At 46.9% G+C, this 15,956-nt stretch overlaps 1 protein-coding gene across 1 annotated transcript in view; it reads left to right on the plus strand.

The window, feature by feature from the left end:
- siae (sialic acid acetylesterase) overlaps positions 1 to 15,956 on the plus strand; it is a 110,472-nt gene that overhangs the window by 70,255 nt on the left and 24,261 nt on the right. Inside the window, exon 4 of the mRNA XM_067971119.1 lies at positions 4,856 to 5,030. Coding sequence (XP_067827220.1) covers positions 4,856 to 5,030 — 175 coding nt within the window. The remainder of the gene's footprint in view (positions 1 to 4,855; positions 5,031 to 15,956) is intronic.

The following is a 15,956-nucleotide window of genomic DNA, read 5'->3' on the forward strand; positions in this document are numbered from 1 at the left end:
TGATTGAGTTTTTTGAAGGGGTAACCAAGAAGATAGATGAGGGCTGTGCAGTAGACGTGGTCTACATGGACTTCAGCAAAGCCTTTGACAAGGTACCGCATGGTAGGTTGTTACATAAGGTTAAATCTCATGGGATCCAAGGTGAGGTAGCCAATTGGATACAAAATTGGCTTGACGACAGAAGACAGAGGGTGGTTGTCGAGGGTTGTTTTTCAAACTGGATGCCTGTGTCCAGCGGTGTGCCTCAGGGATCGGTGCTGGGTCCGCTGTTATTTGTTATTTATATTAATGATTTGGATGAGAATTTAGGAGGCATGGTTAGTAAGTTTGCAGATGACACCAAGATTGGTGGCATTGTGGACAGTGAAGAAGGTTATCTAGGATTGCAACGGGATCTTGATAAATTGGGCCAGTGGGCCGATGAATGGCAGATGGAGTTTAATTTAGATAAATGTGAGGTGATGCATTTTGGTAGATCGAATCGGGCCAGGACCTACTCCGTTAATGGTAGGGCGTTGGGGAGAGTTATAGAACAAAGAGATCTAGGAGTACAGATTCATAGCTCCTTGAAAGTGGAGTCACAGGTGGATAGGGTGGTGAAGAAGGCATTCAGCATGCTTGGTTTCATTGGTCAGAACATTGAATGCAGGAGTTGGGATGTCTTGTTGAAGTTGTACAGGGCATTGGTGAGGCCACACTTGGAGTACTGTGTACAGTTCTGGTCACCCTATTATAGAAAGGATATTATTAAACTAGAAAGAGTGCAGAAAAGATTTACTAGGATGCTACCGGGACTTGATGGTTTGACTTACAGGGAGAGGTTAGACAGACTGGGACTTTATTCCCTGGAGAGTAGGAGGTTAAGGGGTGATCTTATAGAAGTCTATAAAATAATGAGGGGCATAGATAAGGTCGATAGTCAAAATCTTTTCCCAAAGGTAGGGGAGTCTATAACGAGGGGGCACAGATTTAAGGTGAGAGGGGAGAGATACAAAAGGATCCAGAGGGGCAATTTTTTCACTCAAAGGGTGGTGAGTGTCTGGAACGAGCTGCCAGAGGCAGTAGTAGAGGCGGGTACAATTTTGTCTTTTAAAAAGCATTTGGACAGTTACATGGGGAAGATGGGTATCGAGGGATATGGGCCAAGTGCAGGCAATTGGGACTAGCTTAGTGGTATAAACTGGGCGACATGGACATGTTGGGCCGAAGGGCCTGTTTCCATGTTGTAACTTCTATGATTCTATGATTCTTATCTGTCTGGTTCATTTCCCATTAATGGATCCAGCAGTGATTCCTCTCTTGTTGGACTTCTCACATACTGGGTAAGAAAGGAGTCCTGCACACACTGTAAAAACTCCATTCCCCTTTCCCCTTTCCCCACTTCTTCTTGCCAGTTTATTTGGGGGTGGTTGAAATCTCCCATGATTATTATTCAATGTTTTTTACTCCTTTTATAAATTTGTCTACATATTTCATCCTCCACTTCCCTTCCACTGTTAGGTGATCTGTAGAATATCCCTATTAGTGTGATCAATCCCTTCTTATCCTTTCCCTCAATCCATATGGATTCTGTTTCTATCTTAATGTTACTTATGTCCCTTTTTTCTATTGCCATTATGTTGTCTCTAATTAATACAGCTATGCCCCTTCCTTCCCCATCCTTTCTAAATACATTATATCCTGCAGTATTTAACTGCCAGTCCTATTCCTTATGTAGCCATGTTTCAGTTATCCCTACCTCATCTGACCCCTCGCTATCAATTATTGCCTCCAATTCCCCCGTTTTGTTTCGGATGCTGTGCTCATTGCTGTACAGGCAATTTAATTTGTTTTTAGAATTGTTCCCCTTCCTTGGTTTTAACAGTCATTTTGTACTTATGTTCTGAAAATGTATTTGTTCCCTGACCGTTTGTTACCCTTATTCCTTAACTTGGTCTGACCTTTACTCTCATTTCCTATTTCTTTTTTCTTCAGACTTTTGTTATCTTCGCCAGATCCCTCCCACCCCCCCGCCCCCCCACCCCCGTCTTACTAATTTAAAGTCCTATCCACAGCCCTAGTTATCCTCTCCGCTAGGACACTGGTCCCAGCCTGGTTTGGTGGAGCCCGTCTCAGCAGAACAGCTCCTTCCTGACCCAGCACTGGTGTCAGTGTCCCATGAAATGGAACCCCTCCTTCCCACACCAGTCTTTCAGCCACACGTTCACCTTCCTGACCTGCCTAACCTTATGCCAATTAGCACGTAGCTCAGCTAGTAATCCTGAGATTACCACCTGTGAGGTCCTGCTTTTTAATTTAGTTCCTAACTTCTGATATTCCCTTAGCAGGACCTCCTTCCTTTTCTTCCCTATGTCATTGGTCCTAACCCCTCCCTTTCCAAGTTCTGCTCCTGTTGCTCTGAGATGTCCTTTATCCTTGCACCAGTTAGGCAACGCACCCCCCTGGACTCTCGGTCGCGACTGCAGAGGACGCTATCTATCCCCCTAATTATCGAATCCCACCTTTCTTTTCTGCTCTTTTTCCCCACCTCCCCCTTGGACTACCTGCTGCTCCACGGTGCCATGGTTAGCATTCTGCTCGTCCTCCCCGCAGTCTTCATCCTTATCCTCACAGCCGGTGAACTGATGATCACTCCAATGAGACAAACCTGGGTTACTTTACATAAAATACACGACTGAACACAGCAAAAGTTACCAATTACCTGCCATTCATAATATCAAAAATTATAAAATACATCAACTAGGCTCTTGATATAGTTCTACCTTCTCTTATTGGCTCATCAATGGCCCTTGAAATGTCACATATTGGTGTTTGAAGCCTTTGTTTCGGAGAGTTGCTCTGATGTTGTCAAAGACCTTGTGCTTTGACAATAGTTGAAGGGAGGAGTGGGTTAAAGTTGAGAGGCCGGGGGTGAGGAGGCTGAACGTGTCTGGGTCATGTCGGTTTTTTGTTTGAAAAGAAATCGAGAATTTGTATATTGTCGAAGGTGTCTTCTTTCGGACGAGACGTTAAACCGAGGCATGGTCTGCCCTTTAAGGTGGATGCAAAAGATCCCATGCCACTGTTTGAAGAAGAACAGAGGAGTTCTCCTGGTGTCCAGGCCATAGAAACAGGAGTAGGTCCCTCAGCCCCTCGGGCCTGCTCCATCATTCAATTAGATCATGGCTGAACTGCATAGAATCATAGAAGTTTACAACATGGAAACAGGCCTTTCGACCCAACATGTCCATGTCGCCCAGTTTATACCACTAAGCTAGTCCCAATTGCCTGCACTTGGCCCATATCCCTCTATACCCATCTTACCCATGGAACTGTCCAAATGCTTTTTAAAAGTCAAAATTGTACCCGCCTCTACTACTGCCTCTGGCAGCTCGTTCCAGACACTCACCACCCTTTGAAAAAATTGCCCCTCTGGACCCTTTTGTATCTCTCCCCTCTCACCTTAAATCTATGCCCCCTCGTTATAGACTCCCCTACCTTTGGGAAAAGATTTTGACTATCGACCTTATCTATGCCCCTCATTATTTTATAGACTTCTATAAGATCCCCCCGAAACCTCCTACTCTCCATGGAAAAAAGTCTCAGCCTATCCAACCTCTCCCTATAAGTCAAACCATCAAGTCCCGGTAGCATCCTAGTAAATCTTTTCTGCACTCTTTCTAGTTTAATAATATCCTTTCTATAATAGGGTGACCAGAACTGTACACAGTACTCCAAGTGTGGCCTCACCAATGCCCTGTACAACTTCAACAAGACATCCCAACTCCTGCATTCAATGTTCTGACCAATGAAACCAATCATGCCGAATGCCTTCTTCACCACCCTATCCACCTGTGACTCCACTTTCAAGGAGCTATGAACCTGTACTCCTAGATCTCTCTGTTCTATAACTCTCGTCAACTCCATTTTCTAGCCTTTCATCCATATCGTTTGATTCCTTTAACTAATAAAAATCTATCAATCTCAGCCTTGAAAGCTTCAATTGACCCCCAGTATCCACAGCCTTTGAGGGGGGAGAATTCCTGATTTCCACTACCCTTTGTACGAGTAAATGCTTCTTGGTTTCACCCCTGATCAGCCTGGCTCTAATTTTAAGATTATTCCTCCTTGTTCTGGATTCCACCACCAGAGGAAATAGTTTCTCTCTCTCTACACTATCAAATCCTTTTATCATTTTAAACACCTCCATTAGATCATCCCTTAATCTTCTATACTGAAGGAAACACAAGCCTAGTTTATGTAACCTGTAGACTGATTGATAAAGATTGATTGCTATGATTAGTCAACAACTGATTGTGCGACTACCAGGATGGCAGAAGGAGAACTAGGTGAGCCTTGGTCTTTGCTCGTCTTGCAATTCCAATGTTCCCAAGAAATACTATTTTTTAAAAAAAACATTTTTTAGGGCGTTGTGCGCCGCTAAGATCAGGATGACCCTCAGCTTTCTGAGGTATATATCATCAACTTACCTGCTCGTAATTTTTCCCGTTTCTTAAACATCAATTCCTCAACTTCTGTCAGTAGCCCCCTGTCACTTACAGATTTCCCACTGAGCACAGATAAAGCTGAGTTTGGTGGGAAAACCCAATGCTATTGTGAAAGAAGAAAGGTCTGCCCTTTTAAGGTGGATGCAAAAGATCCCATGCTATTATTCGAAGAAGAACAGAGGAATTCTCCGGGTGTCCAGCACTTAGGAACAGGAGTAGGTCCCTCAGCCCCTCGAGCCTGCTCCACCATTCAATTAGATCAAGGCTGATCTGCACCCTAGCTCTATTTTCCAGCCTTTCATCCATGTCGTTTGATTCCCTTAACTGATAAAACTTGCTGGTCATCATCTTAATTTATTGAATCCTAGAAATTCTTGGGAATGGCAATTTCACCTCGTTCTCAGCTGTATGTTGGTTGTTTGGCCGATACCTCTATGACAAGCTACAGTATCCTATTGGATTGGTGGAATCGTGCTGGGGAGGAACGCCCATCGAGGCATGGTCTTCCAACCGAGTCCTCAACAAATGTGGACTTTCTTTCAAGTAAGTTTACAATTTACCACATTTTTAATTGTGGCTTGGTTTATGTTTCTGTAGCACAGTTAAATAGCTCTGAAACTATTTCAAATAAATCAGTTTCCAATTTCACAATGAAGAACATAAGAAAGGATGAAACGAAGGAGCCCAAATCTTCCTTAGACAATGTACAATGTCGGACAAGAAAAAGCAACTGGCCAATCTAGCCTGTCCCCAAAAGACGGTTTCCACAATCATCCACCAATAACCCCAAAATATGGCGCCCGCTCAGCACGTTACCCGGCGCCCGCTCAGCACGTTACACGGCGCCCGGCGCCCGCTCAGCACGTTACACGGTGCCCAGCGCCCGCTCAGCACGTTACACGGCGCCCGCTCAGCACGTTACACGGCGCCCGGCGCCCGCTCAGCACGTTACACGGCGCCCAGCGCCCGCTCAGCACGTTACACGGCGCCCGCTCAGCACGTTACACGGCGCCCGGCGCCCGCTCAGCACGTTACACGGCGCCCGGCGCCCGCTCAGCACGTTACACAGCGCCTGGCGCCCGCTCAGCACGTTACACGGCACCCGCTCAGCACGTTACACGGCGCCCGGCGCCCGCTCAGCACGTTACACGGCGCCCGCTCAGCACATTACACGGCGCCCGGCGCCCGCTCAGCACGTTACACGGCGCCCGCTCAGCGCGTTACACGGCGCCCGCTCAGCACGTTACACGGCGCCCGGCGCCCGCTCAGCACGTTACACGGCACCCGCTCAGCACGTTACACGGCACCCAGCGCCCGCTCAGCACGTTACACGGCGCCCGCTCAGCACGTTACACGGCGCCCGCTCAGCACGTTACACGGCGCCCGGCGCCCGCTCAGCACGTTACACGGTGCCCGCTCAGCACTTTGTACAGCATGTGCAACTAACGCACAGAGGAGTTATGGAGTTGAGGGAAATGGAGAGTGAAAATTGAGTGTCATCAACATACCTATGGAAGCTGACCTCATGTACGGATTGATGTCACCACTGAGGAAGAGAAGGGGATGAAGGATCTTAAAGGGGGTGCAGGAACAGAGAGACCTGGGGCTGTAGGTATACAAATCTTTGATGGTGGCAGGACAAGTTTACAGGGCTGTAACAAACCATACGGGATCCTTGGCTTTATAATTAGAGCCATCAAGTACAAAAGCAAGGAAGTTATACTAAACCTTTATAAATCATGGGTTAGGTCTCAGTTGGAGTATTGTATCCAATTCATATAATCATAGAATGATACAGCACAGAAGGAGGTTATTCGGCCCATCATGCCTGTGCTGGCTCTTTGTTAGAGCTATCCAATTAGCCTCACTCCCCTGCTCCTTCCCCATAGCCTTGCAAATATTTCCCCTTCAAGTATTTATCCAATTCCCTTTTGAAAGTTATTATTGAATCTGCTTCCACTGCCCTTTCAAGCAGTGCTTCCCAGATCATAACTCATTGCATTAAAAAAATTCTTCTCATCTCGCCTCTGTGCTTTTTTTGCCAGTTACCTTAAATCTGTGTCCTCTGGTTACTGAACCTTCTCCAACTGGAAACAGTTTCTCCCTATTTACTGTATCAAAACCTTTCATGATTTTGAACCCGTCTATTAAGTCGGTTAGTGGAGCTTTTGTACTCTGTGCCTCTGTTCATAAAGCAAAGGATCCCATATGCTTTTTTAACAGCCTTCTCAGCATGTCCTGCCACCTTCAAAGATTTGTGTGTGTGCAAGCCCAGGTCTCTGTTCCTGCACCCCCTTTAAAATTGTACCATTTAGTTTATATTGCCTCGCCTCATTCTTCCTACCAAAATGAATCACTTCACACTTCTCTGCGTTAAATTTCATCTGCCATGTGCCTGCCCATTTCACCAGTCTGTCTAAGTCCTCCTGAAGTCTGTTATTATCCTCCACATTGTTTATAACATTTCTGCGTTTCATGTCATCTGCAGACATTGAAATTATACCCTCTATACGCAAGTCCAGGTCATTAATATATATCAAAAAGAGCAGTGGTCCTAATACTGACCCCTGGGGAACACCACTGTATACTTCCAGCCAGTCTGACAAACAACTGTTCACCACTACTCTCTCTCTTAACCAATTTTGTATCTACACTGCCACTATCCCTTTAATCCCATTGGTTCAATTTTGCTAATAAGTCTATTATGTCCTACTTTATCAAATGCCTTTTGAAAGTACGTTACACAACATAAAACACATTACCCTCATCAACCCTCTCCGTTACTTCATCAGAGAACTTCATCAAGTTAGTAAAACATGATTTGCCTTTATCAAATCTGTGCTGGCTTTCATTTATTAACCTATATTTTTCCAAGTGACTATTAATTTTGTCTTGGATTATTGTCTCAAAGTTTCCCCACCACCGATGTTTGGCTGACTGGCCTCTAATTGCCGGGTTTATCCCCCTCCCCTTTTTTAAACAGGGGTGTAACATTTGCAATCCTCCAGTCCTCTGAGCACCAACCTTTTAGGAAGGATGTAAAGGCCTTACAGTGGGTGAAAAGGGACTGGAGAAACTTAGAGCAGAGAAGGTTAAGGGGAGATTTGATAGAGGTGTTCAAAATCATGAACGGTTTTGACAGATTAAATAAGGAGAAACTGTCTCCAGTGGCAGCAGGGTCGGTAACCAGAGGACACAGATTTAAGGTGATTGGCAAAAGAACCAGACGGGGATGAGGAGAAGTTTTTTTTAGGCAGTGAGTTGTTATGATCTGGAATGCACTGCCTGAAAGGGTGGTGGAAGCAGATTCAATAGTAACTTTCAAAAGGGGATTTGAATAAATACTTAAAAAGGAAAAATTTGCAGGGCATTGAGGAAAGAGCAGGAGAGTGGGACTATTTGGACAGCTCTTGCCAAGAGCCAGCGCAGGCTCAATGGCCTCCTTTTGTGCTATATCGTTGTATGATTCTATACTCTTTGGGTACCTTCAATGGTGACTATGTGCAGGTAGAAAGAAATTGTATTGCACTAGGTAAGAGTGGAGCTAAGTAAGGGCAGACACAAAGGCCTTGATATTAGCATGGAGGCGGGATGGCAGCGAGGGGGTGATTGGGCGCATGGGTAACCTGCCCAATAAAAAATGTCCATTTTCCATGTGATCATGAGTCAATTGGAGCCACTTAACGTGGCTTCCAGGTTTGCCGTCAGAAAGATGCGCAGCGGGCGGACTGCGCACCCGCATCACAGACTGTCAGCTGGAGGAGCTGTATTTAAAGGGGCAGACCTCCAATGCTGCTCCTGGACCAAACACCCACACATCACAATGGAGCAGCACAGGGGCAAGGCTTCTCCAAAATTTAGTGATGCCTCACTCCAGGTGCTACTGGATGGGGTGAGGAGGAGGAGGGATGTGTTCTACCCGGTGGACGGGAGGAAGTGGCCTGCCTCTGCCACCAAGAAGGCCTGGGTCGAGGTGGCAGAGGAGGTCACCAGCAGCAGCAACATCTCCCGCACCTGGATCCAGTGCAGGAAGTGTTTCAATGACCTAACCAGGTCAGTCAAAGTGAGTACACTTACTGATTCTCCTATACTCCATCTTCCACATCACTGCCCCCACCCCACAACTCATTCTGCACTGCCAACACTACTCTATCACATCACTCCCCGCACCCACTTAAGGCTCATCCTCAACTTAACTGCACTTCCTCAGCATTTCCTCACCTCCCCATTACATACCCCACCACTATCACTCAACCCAATCCTCATCCAATGTCATGGCTCTGTCTCATACTCACCCTCTGATGCATCTCTTTCACGGTCAGCCGCACCCAAACCAATGCATTCATCGGTTGGCCACTTCACCATCACTCACTCATGCGTCTGTACTTTCTCCCCTTATAGGAGAAGAGAGCCCAGAATGAACGGGAGAGGGCGAGGACCGGAGGGGGGGCTGCAACAAATCGTCGTCCTTACAGACGCGGAGCAGAAGGCGCTGGAGCTGAGCCACACCCTCGAGTGCCTGTCCATCGGGGACGCAGAGACTGGCACCCGACAAACATCTGGTGACAGAACTTTAACTTTCAGCACACACAATATGAATTGATGTTAACATGCCTTGCCATCTTCAGCATCTCAGTATGCTCATCGCAACATGACACATCTATGATCATGCTTAATATTGCCTTCTGTTCTCTTACAGGGCCTTCAGCAACCGCTGTCGGCAGAGGGCGATTCCTCAGAGGACCTGCAGGCCTCTGAGGGTGCACCGTCACATCTGAGTGAGCCATCCACCAGTGCAGATACACACACCACGTGGGTCCTAGTCCTCAGTTAGTTGGGTTGGCACCTGGTGAGTTACCACACACACGTGAGCACGAGCAGATACTGGTGGCAGGGGCAGCTGTGGAGAGTCCACGTCGGTGGGAGCACTCCTCTCCAGGCTCTGCTCAGCTGGACACAGATTCTGAACCTCAGGGGCCATCCTTTAAAAGGAGAATAATTGAGGGACAGCAGCACATTTGCGAGGTGCTGGAACAGGTGCCACACGCAATCTCCACAATAGCGTAGAGGATGGAGGAGCCCAACTCCAGTATGAGTAGAATGGTGGCACAGGTATGGGAGGGGACCTCTGAGATAGTGTCACAGGGATGTGAACAACTCCCTGAGATACTGTCACAGGGATGTGAGGGCATCTCTGAGATACTGTTGCGGGAATGTCTGCGACGGAGAGAAGGCTAGCCTCCATTGAGCTTCAAGCATGGCTCACAAATGAGTCCATTCAGGCCCTGACTACGTTCAGACTCAGGGTGAACAACATTCTGCAGCCTTAAACAGGCAGGCAGATACACTAGCACTGGCCTTACAAGGCTTCACATATGTCCTTCAAACTGTTGTCCAGCAGAGTGGTAGGAGTCGTGTGGCCCTGGCCCAGGGGAGGGTTGATGGCGAAAGGGGACATGGAATTGGGGATGCCACTCAAAGTACTCCCACGTCTCACCCGTTGCCCCCCACTCAACCAGTACCCACAATGCTGCCTCCTCTCCAGGTGGCCGAGTCTGCCCCTGCACAGGTGCGGGTGGAGCAGTCTTTGGAGGGGCCCTCACGGGCACCGAAACCCAGAAGGGCGTAGGCCCAAAGCATCTAATCGGTCAGGGCATGAACATGAGCCAACCTGCCACTACCTCTGCTGCAGCCACAGGGGATGCACCACGTAGAAGTAGTCTGAAGCGAAAGGCAAAGGTTTTGTGAGCATGAAGGGGATGCACAAGGGTGTTGGACGGTTGGTCATGTTTTTTATTTATATTTGCTTTTTGTTAAACTCGCATTAAACATTATGATTGTCACCACTACTACCACGTCTTAGCCACTCTTGACTGGCTTTTGTGATAGGGCCGTTTCATGATGTTCACCATGAACACCGACACTTGATGCCACTCAATTGGTCACTCTACAGTATGTGTAGTTGCAGGCCTGTTTTGTGCAGGGAGGGATGGGGGGGAGCTGGTGTGGGCACTGCTCTATCCAGGTGGTGTGAGGAATAGACTCTTCACACTGATGTTAGGAGAACCGTTCACATATCAGTGACTCCCTGGCCTCACGAGCAGCCAGGTGAGCTGCTGCTCTGCCCACGGGTTGCTCCTCCTCCTCCTCACTGTGGGTGGTAGATGTGGATGGGGCCTCCTCAAGCGGCACCCCTCTCTGTTGTGCCATGTTGTGCAGGACACAACACACGACTGTAATGCGTCCCACTCTGTCTGGTGCGTATTGAAGCGCTCCCCCAGAATGATCAAGGCACCTGAAGCGCATCTTGAGCAGTCCTATAGCATGCTCAATTGTAGACCTGGTGGCGATGTGGCTGTCCTTATATAGACGCTGTTGCTCGGTGGTGGGGTTCCTCAGAGGTGTCGTGAGCCACGTGTGCAGGGGGAATCCCTTGTCCCCAAGGAGCCAGCCCTTAAGGGTGTTTGGTGCATGGAAGAGGGGCGGGATGTTGGATTCCCTCAGAATGAAGGAATCTTTTGCGGTGGTCACAAACAAACTGAGTGTTGATGAACAGTCCTGGCTCGTGTGGAGGTGCTCGGATTGCTATATGGGTGTAATCGATTACACCCTGCACCCGTGGGAAGCCAGCCATAGCGTGGAATCCCACTGCCCTCTCCTCTGGCTGAGGTCGTCCATGGGGAAGTTGACGTAATGCGAGGCCCTGCGAAACAAGCGTCGGTGACCTGCCTTATGGCTGAGAGACCCCGACAATGTCCCCGGTGGCACCCTGGAATGATCCGGAGGCGAAGAAGTTGAGGGCAGTGGTGACTTTGATAGCGACAGGTGAGGAGATACTGCTCGGCATGAAGGAGGCTGCAGATGTCTGCAACTACCTGGCGACTGACTCTCAGCCTCTGTATGCACTGCTCCTCAGAGAGGTCCAGGAAGCTGAGCCTCGGTCTGTAGACCCTGTGGCGAGGGTAGTGCCTCCTGCGATGTCACTCTCTCTGTTGTTGCCCTCCGTGCTCTTGTGCAGGTGCCTGTGACGCAGAACTGTGTTGTGGAGCTCTAAGTGGCGGAGGTGGACGCCATGCCCGGTGAGGCTGGTGATGTTGCTCGTCCTCGGATGATGTGGTAAATGCAACCATTGCACCCCCCCCCCCCCCCCACCATCTAGACGGTGTGAGTTTGAGGGGGTCTGCAAAGTCGGACTTCAACTAGCTCAACAACTGTGTAAAGTATCCCGCTGGCTTCAATTGCCGGTGGGACTTCCGCATTTGGGGGGCACGCACGCACCCAGATGCATCAATGGAGCCGGGCTCCGAACCCGCTTGGGATTTCCGCGATTTTTGGAGCCCCCCCACCCGCTACTTCACCCGAAAATCGAGCACAAAGAGCTGGACAACAAATGATCGTTTTTACAATGGACATAATAGTTGGGTCCTGTGTCAGCGATCGATCCTGTTAGCAGACCATGCGTCCCCTACGACAACAGCAACTGTACCCCCCCCCCACGACCTCCACTAACCATCATTACCAGTACCTTAAACCCCCCCCACCCCACCCACCACCCCCCCCCCCCCCCGCCCCCGACCATTGTAACCAGTACCTTAGGACCTCCTCCGTCACAGACCGTCGTGACCAGTACCTTAATGCCCCCTCAACTAACCGTCGTTATCAGTACCTTAATCCCCCCTCAACTAACCACCATTACCAGTTACCAGTACCTTAATCCCCCCCTTAACTAACCATCGTTACCAGTACTGGAGGAAATATTGGGTCTTTCCCAGAGATTCGTGGACCTGGATGATAGTTCAGACAAAGAAAGCCACCCTGACACGGTAGTTTCATTAATCAAAGTGATTATATAAAGAGTCAAAAAGAGCACGTAGCATGAAGCAACTCAATTAATACATGGAGTACTCGATCTGATAATACAATCGGTGGTTCGCAATGTACTTTATTTTATGATTTAAAAGCATGAAGCAAAGCAAGCGAGTAACACATACAACCTTTATAAAGCATCAAGGCAGCCGCCTAGGTCTAGACAAAGAGTGTCGATCGCTGTGGTAACAGGTGCGTCTTGGAGGGATAATTTGTCGGGATTCTTTGTCTCATCGAAGTTTGCCTCTTTGTTCCAGTTCAGTGGTAAAGTATCGAAGTTCTGTGTCTTCTCATCAAGATTTCTCTTTTTGTCAAAGTTCAGAAGCAAAGTATTGGAGGAGCTCATACTGTTCAGCTGTGGCTCCTGCAGCTGTTAACTGTTGAAGCTTCTACCATGTCCTATTTTTATATGTTTTTTTTCTGTCAGGGTGGGCTCCAAGTTAGGAGTGGGCCCAGTTTGGCCACTCACCCATCGTAGCATAAATGATGGACGGTTGGTTGGACCACTCAAGAACTGTGTGAATCCAATGTATCTTCTTCTCCATGTGAAGCCAGATGCCTTATCAGTTCTTTGTCCTTTGCATTGGTTGTGAGCCTCGAGAGGTTTGCTTGATCTTTCCTGATGGGTATAACCTCTTAGTTCTGGTATCATCCCAGTTAATCTTTTTTGCACCTTTTCCAGTGCCTCCATATCGTTTTTATAATATGGAGACAAGAACTATTCACAATACTCCAAGTGTATCTAACCAAGGTTCTATACAAATTTAACATAACTTCTCTGCCTTTGAATTCTATCCCTCTAGAAATGAACCCCAGTGCTTGGTTTGCTTTTTTATGGCTTTATTAACCTGCGACGTGACTTTTAATGACTCCCAGATCCCTCTGCTGCTCTACCCCATTTAGACTCTTATTATCCTAGCAGTATGTGGCCCCCTTATTCTTCCTACCAGTGTAATACCTCAAACTTATCTATATTGAAATACATTTGACAATTATACGCCCGTTCTGCAAGTTTATTAATGTCTTCCTGTATTATGTCATAGTCCTCCTCAGTATTTTGAAATTGTACTTGCAATTCCCGAGTCCAAATCGTTTATGTAAATGGCAAACAACAGTGGTCCCAGCACCGATCCTTGTGGAACACCACTTCCCACCTTTTGCCAGCCTGAGTAACTACTTTTAATTATAATGTGGATTAATCAAGGACAGTCAGCATGGATTTGTTAAGGGAAGGTTATGTCTGACTAACTTGATTGAATTTTTTGAGGAGATAACATGGAGGGTCGATGAGGGTAGTGCGTTTGATGTAGCGTACATGGATTTTAGCAAGGCTTTTGACAAGGCCCCACATGGCAGACTGGTCAAAAAAGTGCAAGCCCATGGGATCCAAGGGAGAGTGACAAGTTGGATCCAAAATTGGCTCAGTGGCAGGAAGCAAAGGGTAATGGTCGACGGGTGTTTTTGTGACTGGAAGGCTGTTTCCAGTGGGATTCCGCAGGGCTCAATACCAGGTCCCTTGCTTTTTGTGGTATATATTAATGATTTGGATTTAAATGTATTAGGAAGAAGTTTGCAGATGATACAAAAATTGGCCGTGTGGTTGATAGTGAGGAGGAAAGCTGTAGACTGCAGGAAGATATCAATGGACTGGTCAAGTGGGTAGAAAAGTGGCAAATGGAATTCAATCCAGAGAAATGTGAGGTAATGCATTTGGGGAGGGCAAACAAGGCAAGGGAATACACAATAAATGGGAGGATACTGACAGTGCGGAGGAAGTGAGGGACCTTGGAGTGCATGTCCACAGATCCCTGAAGGTAGCAGGACAGGTAGATAAGGTGGTTAAGAAGGCATACGGGATACTTTCCTTTATTAGCCGAGGCACAGAATATAAGGGCAGGGAGGTTATGCTAGAACTGTATAAAACACTAGTTAGACCACGGCTTGAGTTCTGAGTACAGTTCTGATCAAAGCATTACAGGAAGGATGTAATTGCACTAGAGAGGGTACAGAGGAGATTTACGAGTTTGTTGCCAGGACTGGAGAATTTTAGCTAAGAGGAAAGATTGGATAGGCTGGGGCTGTTTTCTTTGGAACAGAGGAGGCTGTGGAGTGGTTTAATTGAGGTGTACAAAATTATGAAGGGCCTAGATAGAGTGGATAGGGAGGACCTATTTCCCTTAGCAGAGAGGTCAATAACCAGGGGGCATAGATTTAAAGTGATTGGTAGAAGGATTAGAGAGGAGCTGAGGAAAATCTTTTTCACCCAGAGGGTGATGGGGGTCTGGAACTCGCTGCCTGAAAGGGTGGGAGAGGCAGAAACCCTCATCATATTTAAAAATGGATGTGCACCTGAAGTGCCGTAACCTCCAAGGCTACGGACCAAATGCTGGAAAGGCCGATTAGGCCGGGTGGCTTATTTTCGGCTGGCGTGGACACAATGGGCTGAATGGCCTCCTGTGCCGTAAATTTTCTCGGATTCTTAACACCTACTCTCTGTTTTCTGTTTTCAGCTTGCTATCCATTCTGCTACTTGTCCCCTGACTCCACCTTAGTCATGAGTCTACTATGCGGTACCTTATCGAAGGCCTTTTGAAAATCCAAATATATTCCATCTACTCTGTTACCCTTCTCTACCCTTTCTGTTACTTCTTCAAAGAATTCAATGAGGTTGGTCAAGCATGATCTTCCCTTTTGAAATCTGTGCTGACTTCTTTATTATATTTTCAGTTTCTAGATGTTTTTCTATTACATCTTTGAGTAAGGATGCCATTATTTTTTTCCTACCACCGACGTTAAGCTAATTGGTCTATAGTTCACAGGAATGGTTCTATTTCCTTTTTGAAATATAGGAATCACATCAACTGTTTGCCAGTCCTCTGGCACTATTCCCTTTTCTTATGAATTTTTATATATATGTAATAGTGTCTCTGCTATCTCTTCCTTAACTTTTTAATATGCACGGATACAATCCATCCGGACCAGGGGTTTTATCCTCTCTAAGTTTGGATAGTTTATCAATTATTTCCTCCCTTTCTATCTTAAATGTTCTTATATCTTTTTTGAGCTCTTCTTCTGATGTCATGCCCATGTTAGTCTCCCTGGTAAATACTGAGGCAAAGTAATCATTTAATATTTCTGCCTTTCGCTGTCATTATCTGTGAGTTTATTGTGGCCCTATCCCTATTCTGACTTTTCTTTTGTTATTTGTGTGTCTGTAGAATACTTGACTATTTCTTTTTATATTCCTTGATTTCGTAGTTTCTCTTCACCTCCCTAATTGTTTTTCTTCACTTCTTTCCTAATCTTTTTGTATTCCCTTTTGTCATCCTCTCCTTTGTTGTCCATGTACTTAGTGTCATAGTAGGTACAGAACAGGAGGAGGGTATTCGGCCCATCGTGCCTGTGCCGCCTCTTTGAAAGAGCTGTCCAAATAGTTCCATTCTCCTGCTTTTTCCCCATATCCCTGTAAATATTTTCCCTTCAAGTATTTATCCATGTCCCTTTTGAAAGTTACTATTGAATCTGCTTCTACCACACTTTCAGAAGTGAATTCCAGATCATTATAACTCGCTGCTTTAAAAAAATGTTTCCTCATGTCACCTC

The sequence above is a fragment of the Heptranchias perlo genome, chromosome 33 (genome assembly GCF_035084215.1).
Source record: "Heptranchias perlo isolate sHepPer1 chromosome 33, sHepPer1.hap1, whole genome shotgun sequence".
NCBI lineage: Eukaryota > Metazoa > Chordata > Chondrichthyes > Hexanchiformes > Hexanchidae > Heptranchias > Heptranchias perlo.